The sequence below is a fragment of the Muscardinus avellanarius genome, assembly GCF_963383645.1.
Source record: "Muscardinus avellanarius genome assembly, chromosome: 7".
NCBI lineage: Eukaryota > Metazoa > Chordata > Mammalia > Rodentia > Gliridae > Muscardinus > Muscardinus avellanarius.
Window position 1 is genome coordinate 84,177,271 of NC_137793.1, and position 23,221 is coordinate 84,200,491.

Consider the following 23,221-nt stretch of genomic DNA (forward strand, 5'->3'; position numbering starts at 1 on the left):
AAAGCCTTTGACTCAGCAAAGGCAGTCAGGCCTCAGGCTGGGGGAGGGGCGCTCTTCCATCCAAAGCCTTCGGGCAGCCCCGACAATGGACCCCTTGTCCTGCCCACCCCCATCTCCCCTTCCTGCACATCCCTCCATCCCTGGCTCCAGGCTTGGCTGTCTGTGAGGCCTCTGTTAGATCCTGCCCTGCCTTCCTAGCAATCCAGGCTGCCACCCGGAGCAGGGTTGGTAGAGCTGAAGGGTGAGCGATCTGCCTCTCCTACGGGGTCACAGCCCCGTCCAGCCTTGGGGAGGCCTCCAGGGGGAAGAGAGGGGAGGGTGTAAAAGGGCCACTGAATCATGTACCTCTTTCAGAGAAGAGCCCAGCATGAGTCCTGGACCCAGAGCAGAGACCTGCACATTGGGAAGGTGAAAACACGGGCCAGCCTCAGTGGCAAGGGCCACAGGAGACATTGGCCAACATGTGGATGATTAATGTTCCCCTACAGGCTCTGAAGCCCTTTCATGAACCCCCGGAAGAAGGTGGACTTGAAACTCATCATCGTGGGAGCGCTTGGGTAAGCCAAGCCCAGCACGAGGCCTCTCCTCTCTCTGTGTTCCCACCTTGCAAGGTCGCTTTCTGGTTTGGGGTTGTAGCGAAGTGCATCTACCTCAAGGAAAGGAGCTTAGCAGGAAGAGACGCCCTGCAGGAAATGGATGGGTCTGGTTTAAACTCTGCAGAAACTAGCTGTGTGAGTCAGGTGGGCCACTCAGCAACTCTGCCCTCCCACTGCCTGCCACACCCACGAAGAACCAAAGCATTGCTGTGTGATGTTCAGTCCTCTCCAAGCCTCTCTGCATCCTCTGATTGGTTCCTATTTCTAGAAGCCATCCCTAGTCCTTTGTTCCTGAGGTCTGAGCCCTGGACCACTGATGTTAGGAATCCAGAATCTCGGGGAGAGACAGGGGCGTAAGGGGCATGGTAAGAGGCTGAAAATGGCAAAGGTAGATAGTGTGTGTGTTTGTAGGTGTGTGTTCACAGGTGTGGGGTTTTTCCTCAGTGTGGGAAAGACCTCCCTCCTCCATCAGTATGTGCACAAGACATTTTACGAGGAGTACCAGACCACACTCGGGGCCAGCATCCTCTCCAAGATCATCATACTGGATGACACAACTTTGAAGCTACAGGTGAGCAGCCCTCTTTCCCTCTTCAACACATATAGACCTGAAAGTCACCCCGCCCTCCCTGGACAGCCACGTACAGAAAAAAGTGGGCCAGGAGCTACAGTGGTCTGGAGCGGAGATCAGCAAACTCATGGACCAAAACTGGGTCTTCTTCCCTGGGACGCAGCCATGCCCATTTGCTTACTTACTGTCTCGTCCACTCAGTGGCATCAGGTTGCTGTTGAGAACGGAGCCTAAAATATTTGCTGCCTGGCTCTTTGAAGAAAAAAAAAAGTGATGCCTGATTTAGAAGGTAGAAGACCGATTCAGGAGTTGGGAGATCTCATGCCTAGTGTTAGTTTAGTTTCCCTGAAAAACTTGGCAGTGGCCTTGGGCAGGTTATCTCCCAAGGAGTTGGCAGATCCGACAGTACAAAAAAAAAAAAAGAAAAGTTCTGTAAAGTCACCGTAGCATACTGGGTGGGAGGATTACAGTGCCTGTGTGTAAAAGGATCAAATGCACCTATAACAGAGTTTTCTGTTCCCAGCCCTGGCTTAATGTGATTGGACCTCCTCTAGCCACTCATCACAGCCCCCTGGGGCTGCTGCTCTTTCTTTCTAGATCTGGGACACAGGTGGTCAGGAGAGGTTCCGCTCCATGGTGTCCACATTCTACAAGGGTTCTGATGGCTGTGTCCTGACTTTTGATGTCACCGACCCGGAGTCCTTTGAAGCCCTGGATATCTGGCGGGGTGATGTTCTGGCCAAAATTATCCCTACGGAGCAGTCCTACCCCATGGTGGTGCTGGGGAACAAGATTGATCTGGCAGAAAGGAAGGTACTGTTCACTCCTTCATTCAGCAAACTTTATATGAATGCCCACTGTGTGCCAGGCACACACGTGGAGTTCAATCAACATAGTCCTTTCTTCAAGAATTCAACAGTCTAGTAATTGATATAGAAACAACTATAATATAATACAATAAATGCAATGGTATACACTTTGAAGATATAAAGATTTTGAAGATCACAATGGAGGGGCATCTGCCCAAGTCTAAAACATAGAACGGACTTCCTAGAAGAAGTGGGTTGCAGGCTAGAAAACAGCAAGAAAAAAACAAACACACACAAAAAAAAACAGCACTGAAGGCGATCCTGCCCTGAGACAGGGAGAGGAGGAGTTAAGGCCCCAGAGGTCTCAGGTCTCTGGAATCTGAACTAATATCTATAGAATAACATTTCTACCTATGTTCAGGTGGGAGGGGTCTGCAGTTATAAGTTCATGGATCTACAAATTCTCTGAAGAAGTACAAACTTTTCTATTAATTTAAGCTTATGCAGGATGACCGGGTTAGCCACTTGACAGCTGGTCTGTTCCGTGGCTGCAGTGGCCCTGCATGGGTGGTGTTGGCCCTCACAGGGCCTCTTTGCTCCCTGCCTGCCGATGAGAAGGAACAAGAAGCAGCCTTAATCTGCAAAAGACGCTCAGTGCCAACCAAAGCCCAAATGGCACCCAGAAGAGCTGTCTGAACCAAGTTTTCTCAATGTTTCAAATAGAGAAAAGTCATGGGGAAGTGAATCCGCATGTTTGTATCCTGTTTTCACAATGGTTTAAACAGAGAAAAGGGATAAAAGAGCAGAGGCCGACTTGGCGTGAGGGGTGCTGATGGTACTGGGGGGTGGCGCGGGAGGGATGCTTCCAGGGCGTCCGCCACCCAAGGAGAGGAGGCTCCTGCTCCTGGAGGAAGCCATGTTTGGCTTGGGCATGCTGAATTTGAGGAGCTTGGAGAACAGCTTCAGACAGCTGGAGAGGACCACAGGCTTTGGAATAGCTAAGAACAAAACCTCAGAGGAGAAGTCTGTGCCAGGAACAGGTAGCTAGAAGTATTCGGCTTCATGATCACTTCAGGTTGGAAACTCAGTGTCAGTTCTCTAATTTCAAATCTCCAATCTCAGATAATCAAAGCCCCAAGTTCATCCCATGGCAAGATGTCTCCCTTTCTGGTCCTCACTGGGGCCAGCTACAGGTGAGCATCTAAGTACCAGCCCTACATGCGCACACCTCCACCCTCTTAGCTGAGATAATTCTGTGTCCACATCTGTCTGGAGTGAAGCAGGAAGGAGAAGTGGCCAGGGGAGCAGACGGTCCTTAATTGACCGACACTGTCATAAGACAGTTTTCTGTGCTTTGTGCCTGGTGGATGTGTCAGCTCTTTCTTGTGTGGGTCCCTCTTTAGGTCTTTAGGAAGCCTCCTCCAGGGACATCTCACTGTACCTCCCATGACAAGGGTCTTGAACTTTCCTCCTTTGCCTCCTTAACTCCTAACTTTCAGCCATCTCCTGGCACTGGGGTCACCTCCTCCCTCGGGCAGTCCTCTTAAAAGCTCCAGCCTGGCTGTCTCTCTGTTGACCCCACACCTCCTTCACAAAGCAGATATGCACCCTGGCTCTGTTGCAGAGAGTCTGTTCTCTGTACCATTCTTTTTGCTTTTTGCTTTCGATGCATGTCAGGCATCCGTCCACTGTGTCCACCCAACTCCAGAGGTCATATGGTAATGTCTCTCCTCAAAGCTATCTTTTGCCTATTACCAATCATGGGGAAGGCAGAAGTGGCTATATCCACAACACATCTTTCTCCAAAATAAACCTTTCCAATCCTCCTCTTTAACGCATTTAAACCTCTTCTATGAGTGGTTGTGTTGCTCATGAGCCTCTGGGAATGTGTGCGGTCCCAGGTTGGTCTGTCTTCCAACTCATTTTGTGTCCGACGTCTATCGGGCTTAAGGCCTCCACCCAACTGTCCATTTATACATCTTATTTCATATGTCTATAGGTCATAGGGCAGGAAGTTGAGGTAGTTCAAGGCTGAGAGCTTGACTTTTTCTCAGCAAAATCAGTTATTGCCAGCACAGTCGCTCATGCCCGTAATCTCAGTACTTGGGAGGCTGAGACAGGAGGGAGGATCACAGGTTCCAGAACAGCCAGAGAGGACAAGACTGGCACAGAAGCACCAGGGAAAGCCAGGGTTCACAGAGACAGGGAGGCGAAGCCAGGATTCTGGGGAGGGGGAGGGGAGCTTGCCAAGGAGGTGAGGGGGTAGGCCCTGGAGGGAGGTGGCATCCTAGGAGCTGGGAGGTGAGTAATAATGAAATAAAGATCTGGTACTGAGCAATAATGAAATAAAGACCTGGGAAGTGGGGAGGGAGAAGCAGGTGGGGAGAGCAGGGGGACTTTAGTTCAGAGACCCAGGATCATAAAGTGGGGTGGGGGTGGGGCGCTGGGGAGCCCCTGCCCTCAGGTGTCCTTACTGTGGTACCAGACCCTGCTGGGGTGAGGAAGTACAGAGGACCAGCTGAGAGCCGTGGAGCAGCTGGAGGAGGTGTCTTTTCTCTTAACCCCCCACCCCCAGGTGAGCTGGACTCAGAGCCAGGCCCTGAATTCCCTGAGATTATTGGAGAGTTAAAAGAAATGATGTGATTATTATCCTCCTCCTTATCATCTCTAAGGGACAGGCTGGAAAGCATAGTAGTTTTCCTACTTAATAAAAAGAAAATAAGCCAGGTGTGGTGGCACACGCCTGTAATACCAGCATTTGGGAGGCTGAGATAGGAGGATTACAGTTCACACGCAACCTCAGCTACTTAGTGAGGCCCTTTGCAACTCAGTGAGACTCTGTTTCAAAATAAAGAATTAAAAAAAGTAAGGCTGGGGGTGTAGCTAGGAGGTAGAATGCCCCTGGGTTCCATCCCTACTACCGCAATAAATAAATAAATAAATAAATAAACATAAAGTTATCTATTTATTTGTTTTGTGATGCTGGGAATTTAATCCAGGGGCATTCTACCTTCAAGATATATTCCCCCAGTTCATTTTTATTTTTTATTTGGAAACAGAGTCTCACCAGTTTGCTGAGAGCCTCACAAAGTTGCTGAGCCTGGCTTCGAAACTGCGCTCCTCCTGTCTCATCCTCTCAAGTATTTAGATTACAGTCTCAAAAATGAAGTTTTAAAATACGGTGTTAGGCTGGGCGTGGTGGCACATACTTACAATCCCAGCATTTGGGAGGCTGAGACAAGAGGATTGCATAGGTTCGAAGTCAGCCTCAGCTACTTAGTGAGGCCCTTTGCAACTCAGTGAGACCCTGTTTCAAAATAAAGAATAAAAATATAGGTTTGGGGGTGTAGCTTGGATGTAGAATGCCCCTGTGTTCCATCCCCAGTACCCCAAAAAATAGATGTTATTTAGACTGGACATGGTGATGGACACCTATAAAGCCAGTACTTAAAAGGCCAGGACGGAAGGATTGCAGGTTCTAGGCAAGTCTCAGCAACTTAGCAAGACCCTCAACAACTTAGTGATACCCTGTTTCAAAGCATAAGCTAAATTTGGGATGAGGGTATAGCTCAGAGGTAGAATAGCCCTGGGTTCAATCCCCCCCCCCAAAAAAAACCCACATTGCTAGCTTTGGGAAAATGAGAAAACCCTGGAGTTGAGTGGCAGTGATGATTACACAACAATAGGAAGATATTTAATGCCCCTGAATTGTATATGATTAAAATGGCTAACATGTTAATACATACATATTATGTGTAATGTATATTTTAAAACTATGTGTGTGTGTGTGTGTGTGTGTGTGTGTGTGTGTGTGTGTGTGTGTGTTTGGTTTTTTTTTCCCAGAATGGTCTTAGAGAATTGCTGGCTTAACTTTTTTTTTTTTTTTTAATGCCTACTAACCATATAGCTGTAATCCCAACGCCTGGGAGGCTGAGGTTCAAGGCAATCCAGGCAGCTTAGCAAGAACCTGTTCCAAAATAAAAATAATATAGGGCTAGGAATGTAGCCCTTGGGTTCAATCCCCAGTATCACCAAAAAATAAATAAATAAATAAATAAAAAAGAAAAAGTAAAAAAGAAAAATAAATAAATTTCTACTGCTTCTACAGAAGGTGCCAGTGGAAAAAAAAATAGTTTATCAGAAAAAATAGCTCTGAGTCTAGTATGGTATATAATAATCCCATAATATAATCTCAATATTTGGGGGGGGGGCTGAGACAGAAATATCAGAAGTTCAGTATTAGCCTCAGCTACCTAGTGAGACTGTTTCAGAAAAATAAATAAATAAATAGGTAATAAGTAAAATAAATAGATAAATAAATAGGGTTGGGGTGTAGCTTGGAGGTAGAATGCGTCTGAGTTCAATCCCCAGTACCACAAAAAAAAAAAAAAAAAAGAAAGAAAAGCTCTTTTAGCCTCTCTGCTACAAGGAATTTATTCCCAGGGATATGAATCCTTTGCTCTATGCCCAAGGAGGTCATCTCTGATTTATCACCAATTCATAAAAATTGGGATTATGATTCTAAAAATATTTTTGTTATTTTTAATAATGGTTTACCAATTAATATTAGACATGGTAATATTATCATGTATATAATCAATCATTTAAAATGCATAGGAGGTAGAAAAGCATCATTAAATAAAATAATGCAAACTGAACTAATTTTTCAAATGTTTAGCTCCAACAAGTGAGCAAAAATACAGCCGAAAAAGTAAAATGTTAGCAGTCTGTTGTTCACCGAAAGGAAAAATAATGCAAGTCACAATTCTAAAATTGTCATGAATTCCATGTCCCCAAGTACCCTATCTTGAATTTATTTCTAGAGTCAGAGCCTAAATTATAAACAACTTTTATACTTCATAAATAAAAGCTAAGATGATCTTTAAAATCATGAAACTGAAGCTGGAACTGGTAGAGAAAACTGAGACGTTTTCTTCTGAGAAAGTTTTCTTCTCAGAAGCTGTCTGGACAGTTTCTTCCCAGGCCAGCTGGGGTAGGCACGGGAAAATACAAACAGAATGGTTTTACAACATAATCTCAGTTGATACTTTGGAGTTTGTATTCAATCACTGCTTAATACTAAACAGAGAGAGGGCAGGGGAAAATGAGATAAGAAGTCTGTCCTAATCTGGTACCCAAGCCGACAGTCACCCTCGGAGGGAGAGAAGCCCTGATCAGGGGCTGCAGCTGCAGGCCTGTCTTCTCAGCTCTGTCACTGCGTGGCCTTGGGCACTAGTCCCAGGGTCTGCTTCTCATGCCATGAAATCAAAAGAATCCCCTGCCTCCCAGAAAAGAAGTCACTTATTTTCACTTCATTTTTTAGAGTAACTCCTGAGCTCCGACTAGGTGCCAGTTAGATGCTCAGCACCTGGGGAAGAGGGGGTGGGAGATTAGGCATGGGGCAGAATATAATGAAAGAAGAAGCTATAAGAAGTTTTAGACTCCCGGTGTGGTGGCGCAATTTGTAATCCCCGCGCTTGGGAGGCTGAGACAGGAGGATCACACAAGTTCGAAGCCAGCCTCAGCTACTTAGTGAGGCTCTCAGTAACTTAGTGAGACCTTGTTTCCAAATAAAATATAAAATAGGTCTGGGAGTATAGCCCAGAGGTAGAAAGCCCCTGGGTACCACCAAAAATAAATAAATAAATAAATAAATAAATAAATAAATCCCATAAAACGCTGGCGTGATGACCTACACCCGTAATCCTAATACTTGGAAGGCTGAAACAGGAGGATCACAGGTTCAAAGGCCAGGCTCAGCAACTTAGCAACACTTGCAACAATCTTACAAGACTGTTTGAAAACAAACAAAAAAGAAGTTTTAGTTCAGACTTTGTCTTCAAATCCTTTACAAGTACAAAATCTTTGCGTACCTAAGATTTTATCAAAGTTTAATGTGTTCATTTCTTTTTTCTTTCTTATTTACCTCTGGTACAGGGAATTGAGCCCAGGGGTGTTCTACCACCGAGCTACCCCTCCTGCCCTTTCTATTTTCTATTTTGAAACAGGGCCTCACTAAGTTGCTGAGGCTTGCCTTAAACCTCAGGTGTAGTGTGCGCCACTATGACCAGTTCTAATGTGTTAGTTTTGAGTGATTATTTATTTGCATGTTACTGGTGAGGACAATCTTAATCGGTAGCTCATCCATCCTTGATTCTTCCTCCAAATAATGAAGGGGTCCTGGTTGACCACTTGGTTGCTTAGTCCTTGGGCAACCATGCCTTAGAAAGGTAGTACTCCTGGCCAGTTCTGGGGACTCTTCTTTCAAGGCAGGAGGAGCTTAGAATTCTGAGGCCTGAAAGTTTTCCTTGCTCTACACAAAGTTCCAAAATACTTGGGAGAATGATGGGGCTGAGCATGAAGAGCAGGTGCTTGGCAGACCGTCTTCACCCTTCAGTCTTTTTTTTTTTTAAGGTGGTACTGGGGAATCCAGATAATCCAATAAATAATCCCAGTCCTATTATTTATTCTTTTATTTGAAAAAAGAGTCTCACTACATTGCAGATGGCCTCACTAAGTTGCTGAGGCTGGCTTCGAACCTGTGATCTTCCTGTCTCAACCTCCCAAGTACTGGGATTACAAGTGTGCGCCACCACGCCTGGCTCGCCCTTCAGTCCTAAGCCCCACGCCTCGCAATGCCAGAGCGAGGCTGGTGGACGAGAGAGACATTGTGAAAGACAGGCACAAGCCACCAGCCTCCTGTCACTCCTGAGGCCAGTAGAGCAAGCACCAAAGAGACCGTGGAGAGCAGTGGTATTTTTTAATCCCAATAAGAAAGAGAAATGCGCAGTGACAATGAGAGAAAATGTGTAGTGATAGACGTGTGGAAGGTTCTCATCACCAAACGAGAGTGGTGGTGGTGATGGTGGTGGTGTAATATGATAAGGATGCGGGATGTGCCGGTGATGGGAACAGGTGCAATGTGATGAAGGTGGGGGTGTGGGGGTGATGGCAGGAATGGGACTGCCTCGGTCCATTTTCTGTTGCTATAATAGAATACCTGAGGCTGGGTGATTTATGAAGAGCAGAGGCTCATTTTGGCTCATGGCTCTCAAGGCTGGGAAGTGCTGCTTCAGTTCATGGGAGAAAATGGAAGGCCAAGTGGGTACAGAACAGGCAAACCTGAGGACAGTCTCGTTCTGTAAGGATGCAGTGTCATGGTAACAAATCCAGCCCTGCAGGACCAAAAAGCATCACCCTTGCTAATGACCTCACCACCACCACCACCGCCACCACCACCGCCCGGAACCTGTGTCAACCTAAGAAGCCACAGCAGTGACCTTGGTGGTGGTGGCAGCGATGGCGATACAGAACACTGACCGTGTCTTCCCTTCACTCAGGTGCCCCACGAGGTGGCCCAGGGCTGGTGTAAGGAGAAGGATATCCCCTACTTTGAGGTCAGTGCCAAGAATGACATCAACGTAGAGCAAGCCTTCCAGGTGCTGGCCGGCCGGGCTCTGTCAAGGGTGAGTGACGAGGTGGTGGCAAGAAATGGGACCATCCCTAGGGTGGAGGACCCCGGGGAGCCTCCAGAGAACATACTGATGCAGGCCAAGAGTGCTCATTGTGTTGGTGAATCAGTTGTCTAACGGGCTAGACCACACAGATGGCAGAGAAGTGAGGTGCGAAGGAGCACGGAGTCTGGTCCCCAGGTCTCTCTGGTGATCAGGATCCTTCGTGGTAAATCTAAAAGCTTTGGCCCTGCACCTCACTCCTGAAGATCCCAACTTAGCAAGGGTTTGAGAAGTGATGATCAAGCCCCATCCTCACTGGCGGGACAGAGCCCCATGGAGGAGCCCAGCAGTTGTCTAAGTGGGTTGCTGATCTTCTCCAGTCAGAAACATGAGCCCGCCCAGACCCCTTGGTTTGGTGGTTCTCCGGCACGCGTGGCGTGGCACACATACCAGGCACTGTGCAGGGTGTAGACCTCGGTCTCAGGAGACACAGAGCCACACCAGTGATTGCAGAACAGCTGTGGCACAGTGGGGCAGGACTTAATCCTGGGCCCTGAAGGAGGGACACACCCACAACCCCCTAGGAGGAGGGGAGGTCATGGGAGGCTGCCTGGAAGCAGTAGCCAGGCTTTTTTTGCTTTGTTTATTGGGGTGCTGGGGATTGAACCCAGGGGCATGCTACCTCCAAGCCATACCTCTGGTCTTATTTTATTTTTTATTTTGAAACAAGGTCTACTAAGTTTCTGGGATTCTGGCTAAATTGCTGAGGCTAGCCTTGAATCTACAATCCCCCTGTCTCAGCCTTCCAAGTACTGGGATTATAGATGTGAACCACCACGCCTGGCAGCAGCAGGGCTTTTATGTTCTTCTGACGTGGGGTTTGGAGGCTCAGAAGAGGGTCGTGAGCTTGGCACGGGAAGGGCTCGACTTGTTTCTCCGTTCTGCCACCTTGAATCAAGGTGAGCTTCTTACAAGGAGGGAGAGTTTAATCCTGGCAATGATTTTGGTTTTGGGTGGGGTTTTTTTGGTTGTTTGTTTGTTTGTTTGTTTGTTTGTTTTTGCGGGTCTGGGGATGGAACCCAGGGGCATTCGACCTCCGAGCTACAGCCCCTGCCCTATTTTTTATTCTTTATTTTGAAACTGGGTCTCACTGAGTTGCAGAGGGCCTCACTAAGTAGCTGAGGCTGTCCATGAACCGCGATCCTTCGGTCTCAGCCTCCCAAATTCTGGGATTACAAGCATGCGCCACCACGCCCAGCTTCTGGCAATGATTTTGAATGGAAGAAATGAGTGGGTGTGGATGGGAGGTGGGAGGCCTCCCCTGGGTGCATCTGGCATGGCTGGCTCGCCTGGCCCTGAGCTACCAGTGGCCCTAGAGAGGAGCCTCAGGCCCAGCCCCAGGGCTGTGTGCAGTGGAGGGCGTGGCTGGCTGGGGGAAGGCTGGCATCGCCACCCTCACCGCAGAGCCCTGGCTGACCTCAGGGTTTGTGCCCTGGGCTCGGCATCACTCCCAGCTTCCAGCCCTTGCCCTTGCCGTCTCCTGGTAACAGGAAGCAGCAGGTGGCCGTGGCTTCGTGCACAGCCATGACATGTGGCTTTCACATGACAGGCAGAGGAGCTGGCTCCTGGCACACAGCACACCTGCTCACACCTTCCCCAGAAACACTCAGCACCTATAGGCACTCCACAAACACTCAGCACCTATATGCGCTCCACAATCAGCACTTCCCCGCAAACATAGCACAGTTATCACCAAATGCTTGGTCACAAGGAAGCTGACACTGCCCGCCGCCTGTGGCTGCACAGTTAGCATCCATCCATTTAGAGGAAAGAGCATCTTTTAGTCCTGAAATTATGTCTTTCCTATTGGGGTTAATCACATCCTTCCTATTGTGTCACTGTTATGACATGGTACCATTAGCAGATGGTAGCTTGTCTGCTTGTTCTTTTTAACATCCTTTCTTGGCAAAAGGATGGGTTGGCAATGCCATGTCAGCCCCCCACAGTTACACAGCAGTTCGACCGATCCGAAGCCCAGAAGTGGCAGTCATGGTGTCTGCATCAGGCAGACCTGGATGGGATCCCGCCCGAGTGCTTCCAGGTGGAGCCCTGGGCAAGACATATGACTGATCTCATCCTTTGTTTCCTCGCTGTAAATAATTCAGTTCCCAAAATATCCCCTGAGCTGTCGGGCTGGGCTGAGATGCAGGGCCCTGGGGGCAGTCGAGTGAGATGCTCACGAAGGGGCGGGGCGAGGCAGGCGCTGGGGCTGTGTCTGCGGTGACTCAGGCAGCTGGAGGTGAGGATGCCAGCTCCGGGAAGGCGCGTGTGGGCAGGCTCTGCGTGGCCATGCGGTCTGTAGGCGATCACCTGGGGTGTGAGCAGGAAGAGAAGGGCAGAGAGAGCGCCGAGGCCACAGGCCAAGCGTGAATCCATGGGGTGCGTGGTGAAAGCAGCTATGAGCTGAGTTTACAAAGGTAGGGAACGTGCGCTGGGAGATTCAGGATGAAGAGACACGCTGGGTGGCAGTGCCAGCAAAGGGACGGCTCTAGGCCACGGAGGCCCTGCGAGCTCAACCAGGAGTTCAGACTCCACACACAGTCATGACTTCTAGATGGTGTTGCTGACTGTCCGCGGCACTTAGGGCCTACCTAGGACCTGAAGCCCAGCAGAGCACATCTATATTACTTAAAAATGTGCAGAAAAGCCGGGTGTCGTGGCTCATTCCTGTAATCCCAACACTTGGTAGCCTGGGATAGGAGGGTCGCAGGTTCGAAGTCAGCCTCAGTGATTTAGGGAGGCTTTCATCAATTTAGTGAGATTCGGTCTCAAAATCAAAAATAAAATAGGGCTCGGGATGTAGCTCAGAGGTACAATGACCCTGGGTTCCATTCCCAATACCCAAGAGAGAGAAAAAGAGAGAGAGGGAGAAGGAAGGAAGGAAGGAAAGAAGGAAGGAAGGAAGGAAGGAAGGAAGGAAGGAAAATTTGCAAGAGAAACATTTTCACATTAAGACAAATATACAGCTCAGCACATGTGGTAAATACCTGTAATCCCAATATTAGGGAGGCTGAGACAAGAGGATCGTAGGATTGAGGCCAGTCTCAGCAAGTAGAGATACTCTCAGCAACCTGTGAGACCCTGTTTTATTTTTTTTGAAAGTTGTAATTTGTTTTTTTAATTTATTTTTATTGGTGCATTGTAATCATACATCACATTGGAATATAAGACTTGAGAGGATATACAAGCACACATCATCCAATCAGCCCTCATCCAGTCCCCATCCCATTCCCTCCCCCCCACCTCGATCCCATGCTTGTTTAGTGATTGACTCTGATACATTTGCTTACGTACCTCCTGAGTTTTAAAGAGGCTCCATCCTCCCCCTTCCCATACCCTCTGATTGGAGACCCTGTTTTAAAACAAAAAATTTTTAAAAGGCTGTGAGTTTGCTCAGAGATAGAAGGTTCAATCCTCAGTACCACAAAAATAAAAAGGGCTGAGGTGTAGCTCGGTAGTAATGTCTCTGAGTTCAAACCCCTACTCCCTCAAAACTAAGATAAACATACCAGGGCATAGATAGTAAAATTCTCATGGGTGTTCAAGGTGAAATAGAAGTTTGCAAACATATACTGAGGTCAAAGAAGAGTTTTAAAGACATTTCCTGTAAGGACTTTGCCCTCCTTCCCAGGCAGGTCATAGGCGCCTCACAGCAGTTGGGGGTTTGGAGAGGGAGATAGGAGAGGTCCTGCTCAAAAGGAGGGAGCCCAGACCAGGGTGGGAAGAGCTAGGACTCTGAAGCTGGCCAGAGGCAGCTTCATATCTGCCTCTGGTTCTTACTGTATGCCCTTGAGCAAGTCATATTCCCTCCCTCCCTCCTTTCCTTCCTTCCCGTCTCCTCCCTTCCCTTCATTCCTTCTTTCCTTCCTTCCTTCATGAACCCAGAGCATTCTACCTCCAAGCTACACTCCCAGCCCTATTTTTTGTTTCTGAAACACGGCCTCACCAGGTTGCTCACCACATGGCTGAGGCTGGACTCAAACCTGCGATCCTCCTGTCTCAGCCTCCCAAGTACTGGGTTCCCAGGCCTGTAGCACTATGCTCAGCTCATGTAGTGTTTCTAAGTCACCCTTCTTCTATATTTATTTTATTTATTTATTTATTTATTTATTTATTTATTATTTTTGGTGGTACTGGTGGTGGAACCCAGGGGCTTTCTACCTCCAGGCTATACTCCCAGACCTATTTTATACTTTATTTGGAAACAGGGTCTCACTAAGTTGCTGAGGCTGGCTTCGAACCTGCACGATCCTCCTGTCTCCACCTCCCAAGCGCTGGGATTACAAGTGTGTGCCACCACGCCCGGCTTCTCCTATATTTAAAGTACCAATACTATCTTCCTTCTGGGTTGTTATGAGGATTAAGTAAAATAATAGTGTGTCACAAAGAAGGCATTAAGTAAAATGCGATTGCTTTTTGTGTGTGTGTGGTACTGGGGTTCCTGGAAGCCCTTCTACCTCCGGGCTACACTCCCAGACCTATTTTATATTTTTATACATCCCCTGCCCTATTTTTTATTCTTTATTTTGAAACTGGGTCTCACTGAGTTTCAGAGAGCCTCGCTAAGTAGCTGAGGCTGTCCGCGAACCACAATCCTCTGGTCTCAGCCTCCCGAATGCTGGGATTACAAGTGTGCGCCACCACGCCCAGCTGGAAACAGGGTCTCTTAAGCCAGCGCTGCTGGCTTCGAACCTGCAGGATCCTCCTGTCTCCGCCTCCCAAGCGTGGGGGTTACAAGCATGCGCCACCACGCCCGACGCAAAAAGCAGTTACTTTTAAATGGGGGCTATGTTAAGGACTTTCCGCAGGGAGCTTTGTACTGCGGAGGAGGCGGCTGGGTGGTGACGGAGGCTATTGCACTCGTCCCGGCTGGAGAGGGTAGCCAGCGATGGTGAGGAGGGAGTGTATTGATGAGATTCAGGCGGTAGAACCATCAGGGTTAGTGATGGTCAGATGTAGAGATGAAGGAAGCAGGAGCCATTTAGCTTGCCAACCAGGTTTCTGGCTTGGCAATTGGAGGCATAATGGATCCATGATGCCGTGAGCCATGACAGGAAGTGGAGGAGAAACAAGGGCTTCTGGAGGGAAAACGGCAACGAGGTCCATTTGTGCACATTACTGAAGGGTTCTTGAGACACGGGTGGACACAAAGCCCGAGTGCTGCAGTGAGCTCTGGACCAGAGAGCATTTGTGAGTCATCTAGAGAGAGACCAGACGAGGTGTTCAGTTAACATTTTGCCAGGACCAAGGTAGACAGGTTATTTTATTGTCCAAATTTGGCCACATTTAAGGATCATGGTATGTTTTGGCTTTACCAAAATATAATTTAAAATAACCTCATAATTAAAAAAAAAATACACCAGTGATGGTAGGATATTGCTCTTAAAAGGTACTCTTAAAAGTACTGTCCTACTGGGGTTGGTCAGGCCCTTCCAGGGGTAGGAGGTGAGGTGTGGAGGCCCAGTTTGGAGAAAGACAATCACCACGTCCAAAAGGGAAGTGGGGCCAGGCGTACTGGTACACACTTGCAGTCCTAGTACTTGGGAGGCTGAGACAGGAGGATCACAGGTTCAAGGCCAGCTCCAGCAACTTAGGGAGGCCCTCTGTAACTTCATGAGACCCTGTTTCAAAATGGTGGCACACACTTGTAATCCCCGCACTTGGGAGGCTGAGACAGGAGGATTGCGCAGTTTCGAAGCCAGCCTCAGCTACTTAGTGAGGCTCTCAGCCACTTAGTGAGACCCTGTTTCCAAAAAAAATATAAAATGGGTCTGGGAGTATAGCCCGGAGGTATAAAGCCTCTGTGTTCCACCCCCAGTACCACCAAAAATAAATAAATAAATAAATAAATAAATAAATAAATAAATATAAAGAAATGAAATAAGGCTGGGATATAGCTCAGAGGTAGAATGCCCCTGGGTTCCATCCCCAGTAACACAAAAAGGAAAGACAGAAAGAAGAGAGAGAGGAAGACAGCGAGAGAGAGCGAGAGAGAGAGAGAGAGAGAGAGAGAGAGAGAGAGAGAGAAGGAAAAAAGGAAATTGGGCAGGCCAGCGGCTGCTCCATGAAATCCTGGCCCCTCTATGAGATGCTCAGGATGCAGGACCTAAAGGCAAGGCCGCCCAGGTGACCAGGCTGGAAGACGGGGACACCCACAGTCACACTCCTCTGACTGACACAGGCCTCAGATTATCTCTGTGTTACTTTTCGGTTAGATGTTCACGCTGCCCAGAGGACCGCGGCCTGGAGAAGTTACCCAGGAAACCTAACTCTGGCCTGGGGGTTACTCAGAAATTTTGCAGGAAATCTGAGGACAGAGATGATGCCATCTTCAAGTGAAGTGATGCCATAAGGCTCAGGCTTGGCTTGCACCTGGGACCATGAGACTGTCAGCGAAAGAATGGGCGGGAACCAGGGGTGGCAGTGCAGGCGTGTAATCCCAGCCCCTGAGGCTGACAGGAGAATCACAGGTTGGAGGGCAGCCTCCGCAACACAGTAAGATTCTCAGCAACCTAGCAGGACCCTATTTTAAATAGAACATACAAAGGACTGGAGGCATAGCTTGAAGATAGAATGTCCCTGAGTTCAATCTCCAGTACGAGAGGGGGTGGGGAGGGAGGGAGATTGAACTGGTGCAGAGGCCTCCAACCTAGCAAGGGTGGGGATAAGGAAGTTTATATATATACATTTAAAAAAAAAAACTGGATTTCACTAGGTTGCAGAGGGCCTCACTAAGTTCCTGAGTTCTGAGTCTGGCCACAAACCTGCGATCCTCCTGTCTCAGCATCCTGAGTAATTTTATATTCTTAATAACTCAAAAGAAGCCAGTCAGGGATGGTGGCACATACCTGTAATCCCAGAACTTGGGAGACTGAGACAGGAGAATTGCAGGTTTGTAACCAGCTTCAGCAACTTAGTGAGACCCTTAGCAATTTAGCAAGACCCTGTTTTACTTTATTTATTTATTTATTTATTTATTTATTTATTTATTTATTTATTGCAGTACTGGGGATTGAACCCAGGGGCATTCTACCTCTGAGCTACATCCCCAGCCCTATTTTTTTTTCTTTATTTTAAAACAGGACCTCACTAAGTAGCCGAGGCTGGCCAAGAACCTGTGATCCTCCCATCTCAGTCTCCCAAGTACTGGGGAGTGTGCCACCACACCCGGCTAAGACCCTGCTTGAAAACAAAAGATAAAAAGGGATGGGAGTATAGCTCAGAGGTTGAATACCCCTTGGTTTAATTCCCACTACCAAAAAAAAAAAAAAAAAAACAAAATTAAAAGAATCTTCTGAGGGATAGTCAAGGCCCATCTCTGAGGCTGACTGATGGTGGAGGTGTTCTACTGCCCAGAGACCCTCGCAGGGAGGGGTGAGAAGTGGGGCTTCCGAGAAACAATCTTTGCAGTGGAGGACTAATGCCCAGGCCTGAGCCATGAACGCTGTGCTGTCAGTTCAGATGCTCAGGCTGGGGTAGCAGTAAATAGGAGCCATCAAGGGACCCTCTCCTGTGTCTTGTGGGGGTAGCATCATCAGGGTGCAGCGTGTAGGGCCTGATGCCACCTCCTGAGATTCAGGGTCTTGGGGCATTAAGGGTTTGACTGGCGTTCTCTAGCTGGGCACCCACCCTGCACCTGGGCACAGCGGAGGAGATAAAATCAAGACAGAAGGCCTGCTCTGCCCCTGAAGCTTGCCGCTAGGGAGGGAACTTGAGACAGAATGTCAGGGACAGTTTCATCTGGCACACAGGAGGCTCTGCCCTGCTCAGGTCCACACCAACACAGCACGACCCGCTTACGCACAGATCAAGGGCACACTCGCTTGCACGCACGTTCTCACACACACAGCCCTAGCAGTGGCAGGAACACGATGCTTTGACCCTGTGAGCAGCAAGAGTACAGCAGTGTAAAGGAATGGGGTGTCTTTAAGAAGAAACCTTCAGCCCGTAGGACCCATGGCCTTGAGGGAGGACCCCTCGCCACCCCATCCTTTCCCCAGAATCAAGGGAGGGTATTCCTGGGTGAGAAGAGTGGGTTGTGCGGGTCCCAACGTCACCTCGGTTGTCCCTTCTGGAGAATGGGAAGGTATGGGGCCTGGAGGGAGGCCAGGGCTCCTAAGTAAGAGGCCTAGCTCCTAATCCAGCCATTGAATTGCTCCGGGGTCCTGGAAAGAGGCTGGGAGAGTAGGCAGGATGGCGCAGGGAAGGCAGTAGCTGCCCCTCTGGGTCTCCGGCTCCCAAAAGTGTCATGGGGAGGGAAGAAAATGTCCAGCCTCCACAGCTACCAAGAAACCCTGGGGCAGCGGTGCTCTCTGCGTCTCAGGCTGCGTATGCTGACTCTGCTCTTCCTTCCTCAGTACCAAAGCATCTTAGAGAACCACCTCGTGGACTCCATCAAGCTCGTGCCAGGCCAGGCGAGGAGCAGGTGTTGCTGACATCCGCCTCCCGCTCTGGATACCATGGACACAGTCTGCCCGGGGGCTGCTCGGCCCAGGTCGACCCTCCACAGCCCCACTGCCTGCCATGCCAGCCCAGGAGACAGGCTCTGTGGCCAGAGCCCTCCACCATGGTCCAGAGTGCCAGAAGCACCGCCTTGGGCCGACTCTAGTGAGGGGAAGGCTGGGCCATTGGGGTCCCTGATAACGCACAGGATGTACAGATATACCCTGCCCCTGGAGACATCACAGGCCCCTCGATGGCTCCAGGTTTCCCGCCACAGGCTCTCTCCAGACACAGTCCTGCCCTAGAGCGCAAGCTCTGCAGACGGGCCACTGTTCCCACAGTCCTGTGGACCAGCTTGCTCGCCCGTCCCCACTCACACCCCCAAGCCAGAAGCACAGCTTTGAACAGCGGTGCAGCTCAGCCTCCCTCAGGACCGGGCCAAGAAGTCAGGGTGTGGACCCTCCCGCTCCAAGAAGGAGCTGAGAGGCCTGAGGACTGAAGGAGCCCACGAAAAGCAGCCAGGACTCTTTCTGGCCCCTCTCTGCTGGGTGCTCCATCAGCTTATACAAACCCCTCGGGCCTCAACTTCTTCGTATGTCAAGTGGGGTGACAGATGCCCTGCCTGTATTACAGTATGGTTTTAAGGACCAGAAGCTGCACTTGAATCTCAGCGGCTGTTGTTGATATGCATTTATATACTCCCTCAGCACTTAGTTTTGAGTGCCTACTGTGTACATCACACTAAGGCCCAGGGACAAAAAAAAACAAAACAGTCAAGCGCCCTGGTCCCCCAGCACTGCACCTGGTGAGGGAGAGAGGCAGCAGACCCGGAACTTAGTGGGCGCTTCCACAGAGCAGGTAAATGCCAAGAACAGAGTGAAACAGGTGCAGGCAGAGACCAGGGACTGGAATGTGGTGCATTGCCCACAAAGTGATCCAGGAGGGCTTCCCCGAGGAGGTAATGTGTGATCTGGGGACGAGAGGATAAGAAGACAGCAGCCACCTAAGAGCTGGAGGAAGAAACAATGAGGCCAAGCCCCTGAGGCAGGGACCAGCTTGCTTTATTCCAGGAATAGTGAAAGGACATCCACTTACCAGAGGGCTCAGAGGCTGTGTCCCAGAGACAAGCGCTGTCCCCAATGGAACCCTGCTCCCAGAGGGCACCTCGCTGCTCTGATGACTGGCCACCAGGGGGCAGCAGTGCTCCTTGGCTTCCAGGCGAGCAGAAGGCCGCTTTATGACACTGGGGGTTTTGTCCTGCCCAAGCTCAAAGCTTGTTCTCAGGCTTTAGGCATGTTCAGCCTAGATCCACGGGGCAAGAGAATTCAAATTTCTTAAGCAGAGTAAGAAATGGGCAAAAACTGCAACATACTTGATTCTGGCAAGAAATCAGAATCAGAGACAAGCATTAGGTGATCCCTGAATAGCTCTGGCCCTGCAGAAGGAGGGACTTTAGCACAAGATGGGGCAGCTCAGCCTGGAAGAGGTGGATAAGGTGACCCCTCGGGGGTCCAGTGGCCAGGTTCATGCCTGCCAGAGGCGTCTCCTTTCCTCAGTTCCAAGCAGAGCTGAGGAGGTTAGCCTGCGGCTACCGGTATAATCTGACTCTACAGTCACCTAAAGGGAGAGGAATTAGGGGACTCACCAAGGATTTGGGGAGACCCTCATCCTCCACCTAGTTCTGGAAATGACCTGGCTCATCCTGAACAGGAGTGTGGGGCCTGGATGGGAGCAGGTGGTCCACAGCACTCCTCTGCCTGCCGTTCAGAGGTCCCACCGAGAAAGGACGTGCCCTGAGGGGGTGGCATTGGCACACACCAGCTCCCTGGGAGGTGGCCAGACTGCGGATCAGATGTGTCACGTGTGGGTGTGTGTGCATCTGCCTGTACCCCACTGTGGGCATATGGACCACTCCTAAATGTGCACAACAATACATGTATCCTTTGTTTCTGTCCTTTGTGGGACAGTAGTCCCGCTTTGTCCAGGGTTTCACTTTCTTTCTGCAGTTTCAGTTAGTTACTCACGGGTCAACTGTGGGCCAAAAATATAAATAGCAAATTCCAGAAATACACTATTTATTTATTTATTTATTTATTTTATTTATGGTACTGGGGTTCCTGGAAGCCCTTCTACCTCTGGGCTACACTCCCAGACCTATTTTTACATTTTTATTTGGAAACAGGGTCCCCTAAGCCAGCGCGCACGGCTGGCTTCGAACCTGCGCAATCCTCCTGTCTCTGCCTCCCAAGAGCGGGGATTACAAGCGTGCGCCACCACGCCCGGAGAAATACACAATTTATAACTTTTAAACTTTAATGTGCCATTCTGAGTAGTGTGATGAAATTTCATGCCATCCTGCCCAGGATGTGAATCATTCCTTTGTCCAGCATATCCATTCTGTACACGCTACCCACCCACGGGTCCCTTTGTAGCCACCTGGGTTATCAGACTGGTGCCATCACACCAATGGCCTGTGTTCCTTACGTGGTGGCCCTTACGTGGTGCCCACATCATGTCACGATGCCCTCGCCACTCACTCACTCCATCCTGTCACATAGGCATGGCATCCTCTCACCATCACCAGAAGGGTGAGGGTAGTACAATAAGATATTTGGAAATATACATCCACACAACTCTTATTATAGCGTATTGTTATAATTTTTGTATTTTTGTTAGCTATTGTTAATCTTTTCCTGTGCCTAATTTATAATTTACAACTTATCATAGGTATGTATGTAAAGGGAAAACACAGTATACGTAGGGTTTGGTAGTGCCCATGGCTTCAGACACCCACCTTGGAATGTCTCTCCCACATTTTTTTTTATTTTTATTTTATTTCATTTTTGTGGCACTGGGGATTGAACCCAAGGGAATTCTACCTCTGAGCTACACCCCCCACCAGCCCTATTTTATTTTTATTTAGAAATAGAGTCTCACTCGGTTGATGAGAACCTCACTACTTGCTGAGACTGTCCATGGACGCCCGATTCTCCTGTTTCAGCCTCCCAGATCCTACGGTTATAGGCATGTACCACCATGCACAGCTGTATTTACTTTTTAAAAATCTATATATTTCAAAATGCAAAGGATACTAAAGGGCAGACAACAGAATAAACTAAGATGGGCTGCATCGTTTTCAGGATCTAGCACCAAATGAAAACGCCAAAGCTGGGCTTGTTGGCGCACGCTTGTAATCCCAGCATTTGGAAGGCTGAGACAGGAGAATCACAGTTCTCGGACAGCCTCATCTACTTAGTGAGGCCCTTTGCAAGTCAGTGAAACCTTGTTTCAAAATACAGAATAAAAAAAAAAGTTCAGCCAGGCCTGGTGGCACACGCTTGTAATCCCAGCAGTCGGGAGGCTGAGACCGGAGGATCACGATTCGCGGACAGCTTAAGCTACTTAGTGAGGCCCTCCACAACTTAGTGAGACCCTGTTTCAAAATAAAGAATAAAAGCCAGGCGTAGTGGTGCACGCTTGTAATCCCCGTGCTTGGAAGGCAGAGACAGGAGGATCATGCAGGTTCGAAGCCAGCTGCACTGGCTTAAGAGACCCTGTTTCCAAATAAAAATATTAAAAAATGGGTCTGGGAGTATAGCCCGGAGGTAGAAGGGCTTCCAGGAACCCTAGTACCACCAAAAAAAAAAAAAAAACAAAGAATAAAAAATAGGGCAGGGGGTGTGGCTCAGAGGTTGAATGCCCCTCGGTTCCATCACCAGACCCGCAAAAAAAAAAAAAAAAAAAAAAATGCAGGCTGTGGGTGTAGTTCAGAGTTAGAATGCTCCTGGGTTACATCTCCAGTACTGAGAATTAAAAAAAAATTTTATCAGGAATTTCAAGCCGGGCGTGGTGGCACATGCTTGTAATCCCAGCATTCGGGAGGCTGAGACTGGAGGATCGCAGTTCGTGGACAGCTTTAACTACTTAGTGAGGCCCTCTGCAACTCAGTGAGACCCTGTTTCAAAATAAAGAATAAAAAATAGGGCAGGGCAGAGGGTGTAGCTCAGAGGTCGAATGCCCTTGGGTTCCATCCCCAGACCCACAAAAAAAATAAAAGGAATTTCAAGACAAAAACTTAAATCAAGGATGGGCCCTCCTGGAGGCAAGCTGCTCAGCCATGAAGTGGGTCCTTAGCAAGCAATGAGCTTCCAGTACCCCCAGAACAACAGCACTGGCCGGGCCACTGAACCTCTGACACCTGACAACTTGAGAGGAAAAGATTTCACGCTGGCAAAAGCCAGAATACGTTGAGCTCTGCACCACACATTTTCACCTTCTTCAGTGTTAGAAGCCTGGCAAAATATTCCAAACGGGGGACTGAGGACCCGCAGCATCCTCTGATCTCATTTAGTGGACGTGCTGGCCAATCCCCAGAGCAGAGTGAATGGAGCCAACAAGGGGTCCACAAGGAGGCCGGCCCTGTGGACCACCCCAGGCCCCTCCCGTGCAGGGATTGGCAGTGGGAAACAGTGTCCATGTGCTGTGATGCCCGCTGTGGAAACAGGTCCCAGGGTCCTTTGTCACCGTTCTCCAGAGACGAGGACCTGGATGTCCAGGCTTCTCTGGCACAGGCTGCTGCATGCCCACCACAGCCCTCTGAGGAACAGGCTGCTGCCCAGGAAGAGAGACTCCAGGCCAGCGCTCTGGGTGGCACATGCCCTTGGGGCTGAGGCAAAAACAAAGACAAAGCTTATCACCAAATAAACCTGCGCTGGGCACTGCTGGGCCACAGGCTGCCCAAGAGAATCTGAGAAACAGCAATCCTGCTGTCTGCTTCCACACAGCATGGCTCCAGACACCACTGCCCATCGGAGGGCTATGGTGGGCCATCAACAATTCCTTGAGCTGGGAGGACCTAGCAGGGCCCCCACAGTGTGGCCTTGATCCCGGGAGCACACAGAGCAGTGGGGGCCAGAGAACAAGCCGAAGGCCACACCCAAAACCATCTGAAATTCACACGCAGCAGGCCTGGCTGTGGCAGCGGGTTCGCGCCCACCTGCAGCCTCCTCGAGGATGTGTGCTGGGGCAGGCACTGGGGACCCACGCTAGCTGGAAGGCTAGCAATGGTCTGCAGTGTGTGTGTGTGTGTGTGTGTGTGTGTGTGTGTGTGTGTGTGTAGAGGTTTAGAAGGTCAGGAAGTAGTTTTCCCTTGTTGTAGGAAAGAAAAATAAGCTATTAAGCTGGAGGGGACACAGGAACAGGTGCTGGGGTGGGCAGGCGGGCAGTAGGCTGCTGAGAGCCTTACTTGTATCTGTGGCTACACAGAGGAGATTAAACTGGCTTTAAATA

General features: G+C 49.2%; 1 protein-coding gene across 2 annotated transcripts; it reads left to right on the forward strand.

Moving 5' to 3' along the window:
• Positions 1-504: 504 nt before the first annotated feature.
• On the forward strand, positions 505-17,925 carry RAB7B (RAB7B, member RAS oncogene family; the record flags this gene model as incomplete). 2 transcript variants are annotated; one of them, XM_080699420.1, is made up of 5 exons in its annotated part: positions 505-557; positions 1,041-1,167; positions 1,765-1,980; positions 9,317-9,442; positions 17,848-17,925. In XM_080699420.1, the coding sequence occupies 5 exons, from the start codon at positions 505-507 to the stop codon at positions 17,923-17,925; spliced, it is 600 nt and encodes a 199-aa protein (XP_080555546.1). The 2 variants fall into 2 exon arrangements, with proteins under 2 accessions (XP_080555546.1, XP_080555547.1); XM_080699421.1 differs by lacking the exon at positions 9,317-9,442.
• Positions 17,926-23,221: the final 5,296 nt, after the last annotated feature.